This window comes from Aplysia californica, unplaced genomic scaffold (assembly GCF_000002075.1).
Source record: "Aplysia californica isolate F4 #8 unplaced genomic scaffold, AplCal3.0 scaffold00075, whole genome shotgun sequence".
Taxonomy (NCBI): Eukaryota; Metazoa; Mollusca; class Gastropoda; order Aplysiida; family Aplysiidae; genus Aplysia; species Aplysia californica.
The window spans coordinates 1,005,416-1,010,115 of NW_004797345.1; the positions used below are offsets into that span (position 1 = coordinate 1,005,416).

The window sequence follows — 4,700 nt, forward strand, 5'->3', positions numbered from 1 at the left end:
CCCCCCCTTCCACTTTATCTTATTCTATTGATCATCTTAAATTTCACTCTCACTGCCCCCCAAAGAACCCATTGTAATGACATCGTGTTGAACACTACTTTTAATGGCACCACTCATTAAGGCGTTGGTACACTAGCAACTCTACAATCATCAGACGCGAGACAACAGTCAGAACGTGTAACCCACTTTAGATTTTCACTGCTTTGAGACAAGGTTACATGTTTTAATTCTACATTTTCAGACTTCTTGCAAATCTCAAGGATTCGTTCTAAAGATATCAGCTGTGACGCTCACCAAAAACGAAAGTAAGTTTGAAAATGTTTCCTGATATCATAATGTATTTTGTATTGATATTTGGAGGTCTTTCTGGGCTTCAGTGTTGGAGGGGAGACTGATTCAGGCATGGAAATATCACCATATCTGCCGCTGGGCAGTCTCTGGTCAGACACCAACTCTACCTAAAAATATGAGGTGTCCAATAATGCTGTGTTTGTTTGAATGACGGATATTGGATTGTTTCCTTTCAACATATAGGTCTGCCATGGTTTCCAAGCCTGATTTGTGCGCCTTTGTTGCGCAGCTGTTGGATACTTATCCCTTTAAAAAACATATCGAACGGATAGAGTTATTCTTTCTTTTTTATATAGTTCTCATCTTTTTCAAATAAGATGGTTGTTTACACAGTGTAACTTAGTGACTATCTTTTATCCCGACTACGTTGTCCCTCCCTACCATTTATTGACACCCCTTCACTTAAGTGTGTATCAAGTTTGACCAAATGACCACTGAGGCGTTCTTGGACGGTTGGTGTTTACGGAGTCGTTAAGACTGTCCACTTACATGTAGTAGGCTTGGTCCTATCAAAGAGGGAAACGTTGATCAGGAGGCACCACGCTCTAGTACCGACAGGGTTAATTATAACCGTATCATACCCCATGTTGTTCATCAGCCAGTCATTGAGTGAGCATCATTCCCAATGGGACAATTATGATGGAGTTTCAAGATCACCAACATTCTAAGGGGACACCGAGCCGACATTTAAAAAGAAATTTTATTCCTTTTTTTTTTAATCACGTGTCCTGATTTGGTTTTAGATATTAGATATTAGTATGGTAAGTTATGGTAGATATTGTTAAGAGTTGGATTCTTCAGAATAATACCAAATATAAAGATAACGGGCTATTGTTTTATAACTGGGTTAATTATCGTTCTTTACAATAATTTTGACGATTAACAGTACTGATTAATGATGATGATGATGATGATGATGATGATGATGATGATGATGATGATGATGATGATGATGATGATGATGATGATGATGATGATGATGATGATGAAATATTACATTGAGAAGGATTTAGATTCAGTGTTTAGACTTTAGTAGATGGTGGAGAAGCAGGGCGGTATAATAACTCTTCAGCTATAGACATCTCATATAACACACATTTCCAATTCTAGGCTATTTTTCTTCCAAACAATGTTCCCATGCCGGAATGGAACCTGGACCACCTGGTCCTATCCTAAACATTTTACAGTTGGTATGAATCAGAATGAAATATGACTTGGTCCACTCCACAGGGTCAGTGGTACAGGCTTTTCGTGCTACAAAACTATTTCTGCCGAAAATTCGAAGTACAAAGGTAAGAGATATTGTGAAAATCTATCTTTTCGCTATTTCTTCTCATCCTTCTCTTATGAAGAGAATGGATCGTCTAACATGGTCCCTTCTTTCTTTATTGTTTGTTGAGATGTCACATTTGGCAGAACTGTGAGAAGGGTTAGTACAACTGAGAAAGATACAAAAAATATTTGATGCTGATCTGGCTATCTCTCTCTCTCTCTATCTCTGTCTCTCTGTCTCTCTGTCTCTCTCTCTTCTCTCTATCTCTCTATCTAGACCTATCTATCTATCTATCTATCGTAGGCCTATCTTTCTTTGAGTTTGTGTCTTTTTCTTTTACTATATAATACTTTTGTTGTAACTGGTTACAGTCGACGGAAGTGTGTAGGCCTAACCATAAACCGTCATCTTCCTACAGCTGCTACTGCTAGCGAAGCTGTCAACGTTGTCAGTATCCAGGGTGCAGCAGAGAGACGTATCACTCTTTTAGAAGACATAATATTTGAAGTCCCAATAGTGTAAAGCGATAAGTGTGGGAGTCTTTTATTTTGTTTTTGTAAGTGTTTTACGGCGCTCGCAACTGCATAGGTCATAATATGAGCGCGCGGGACACACCTAAAATTTTCAGTTGGTAGGAAATTTTGAATTTTGCCCGGGTGGCGGCCGAAGCCTACTCTTATCGATTTTAGACCACCAAGGGATCTTTAACGTGCGCAACCTGCACACGGAACCTCCGAGATTTTTCGCCCTTGTCCGAGAAGGCTAGGTGTAGATCTCTCCTACCAGAAGATCAGGGGTGTGGCAGAAAGACAGCAGTAAGGAGGAGCCAAGGAGTAGCAGTAGACAGGCTGCAGAAAGAGTCAGGAGCCCAGAGGAGGGGGCAAAGGAGGTGAGGGGGTGGGGGCAGAAAGTGGAATTGAAAGCAGACAACAGAACATTGCTAGAGAGCAGGAAAGGAGGTGAAAGGAGACAATTTTAGAGAAGAAAATTTTTCGGTCGCTACCCGGATTCGAACCCGGGACCTTTGAATGAGAGGCCAACACCTTAACCTCTAGGCCACGAGAGCCCCCTCTGGGAGTCTTAAAACCAACAATATGTTGACAGTTTGAAAAGCATCCGATCGTCACGACGTAAAAATGAACATTCCCTAGTAGGGAGGATTAAGAATGTGAAAGAGGAAGCAGTGTTTTGAATCCTCAACAAATAAAGCAAGATATTGATTATCACTTAACACAGAAATTATGTCAACCTCATTTTTTAACTCGATGTTTCCTGATATATCAGTCTGTCAAGTTATCAGAGAATTTTTCGAATAAAATAAAATTACGAATTTAGCTGAGGTAGAAATACTGAAAAGCTGAGACAGACAGACAGACAGACAGACAGACAGACAGACAGACAGACAGACAGACAGACAGACAGACAGACAGACAGACAGACAGACAGACAGACAAAGAAGAACAAGAGCTCATATTATTTCTATAAGTGTATAAACAAGCTCACAAACGCGCGGGCGCGCGCGCACACACACACACACACACACACACACACACACACACACACACACACACACACACACACACACACACATACCCCCCCCCACACACACACACACATACATACATCTACCTACTTACCTACTTAACGACCTACCTATCTACCTACCTACCCACCTACCTACCTACCAACCTACCTACATACAAACATACGCACGCCCGCACATTCAAACATGCATACACAAAAACACACGCACATACATAAACACACTCTTACTAACGAAAGCGTAAATGTCCCCGCTAGTCTTAATTAATTCAATAATACGTCTAATTATAGTGAAAATTCCAGGCGGTCTCTGTGGCGCATGTCCGAGTCATTACATACGTGTCGACGCATTAGCGATATTGCTAAACACTGATGCATGTCATTATAAGCCCTCTTCAGCTGTTTCCGTTTCATTATCATAATTATTATTATTTGGCCCAATCAGCAAAATTTTTCACTGGTATGGTAAGTTATATAAACCAAGTAGGGGAAAAATTCCACCATTTCCGTAGCACTTTCGCTACCTCAGAATTGCAAACTAATACTACATGTATTCCATTCCACAGTGCTGACTTGAATTGATTATCACAACTCTCAATCATCTGTGCACCCTTTTTCAAACCATCACTGCTGTATGGGTGCTTCTTTAGTTCAGTTCATGTCATGCTGGACTACGAAGTGGGTGGCCTTGGTTCGAATCTCAGACCGGGCTTTTTTAACTCGGGTCGTTTTGTCGCGTTTTCAAGGCTCTCAACCTATTAACTCGGTTCTATCGGAGACGGACGCTAAATAAGCTAACAGTGTTCATAGGCGCGTTAGACCCAAGCACTGTCCATTCCACTGTACTGACCTAAACTGACTGACACATCTCCCAATTGACTGGGCATCCTCTTTTTAAACCATCACAGTGGGTGGTTGGCGGTTGTTCTGGTGTTGTTTGCTCACTTTACTTTCAAGCATCTATTGTCCTTATCTCTCCTCCTTTTCTGTGTTTGTCACTGTCTTGTAAAACATCTAATCCCTGGCACTTATTTGACCTAATTGTGTTGCAAGTTCCGTAAAACTCATACTGAAACTAAAACCTATACGGCTGTATGTTGACCTTTCCTCAGAGATCAGCCCCAGTGTGAGTGTCATTACAGGGCTGGACGAGGCTTCCAACTACTACTATGGAATAGGGAACACCGGGCGGACTTACGTCATCAGTTATGACAACACTGTCACGTGGTACACAATCCCCGATGACGAATATTACAACGCAATTTCATCAAATACGTTCCTCTCAGCGACTTTCACTTGATGAGTTCAAAGGGAAATATTTTCAGTGTGTTAATTTATATTACGATTAGGTTTTAAACGGTTACTCTGCTGATTAGAACTAGATGAAATGTCTTGCTCAATGCAAATTTGGTTTCATTTTTTTAAAGCAACCAAGTTAGCTATTATCCTTCAAGACCAGTACAGGAAAAAGACTCATGGCACACCCTGCACCTACACACGCTCACACACACACACACACACACACACACACACA

General features: G+C 41.1%; 1 protein-coding gene across 1 annotated transcript in view; it reads left to right on the top strand.

Annotated features, from left to right (window-relative positions):
- Window positions 1-4,660, top strand: part of LOC118477373 — a 5,508-nt gene extending 848 nt beyond the window's left edge. Inside the window, exons 2-4 of the mRNA XM_035968685.1 lie at window positions 242-305; window positions 1,582-1,643; window positions 4,279-4,660. Of these exons, the coding sequence (XP_035824578.1) occupies window positions 242-305; window positions 1,582-1,643; window positions 4,279-4,466 (314 nt within the window). The 3' untranslated portion in view covers window positions 4,467-4,660. The remainder of the gene's footprint in view (window positions 1-241; window positions 306-1,581; window positions 1,644-4,278) is intronic.
- Window positions 4,661-4,700: the final 40 nt, after the last annotated feature.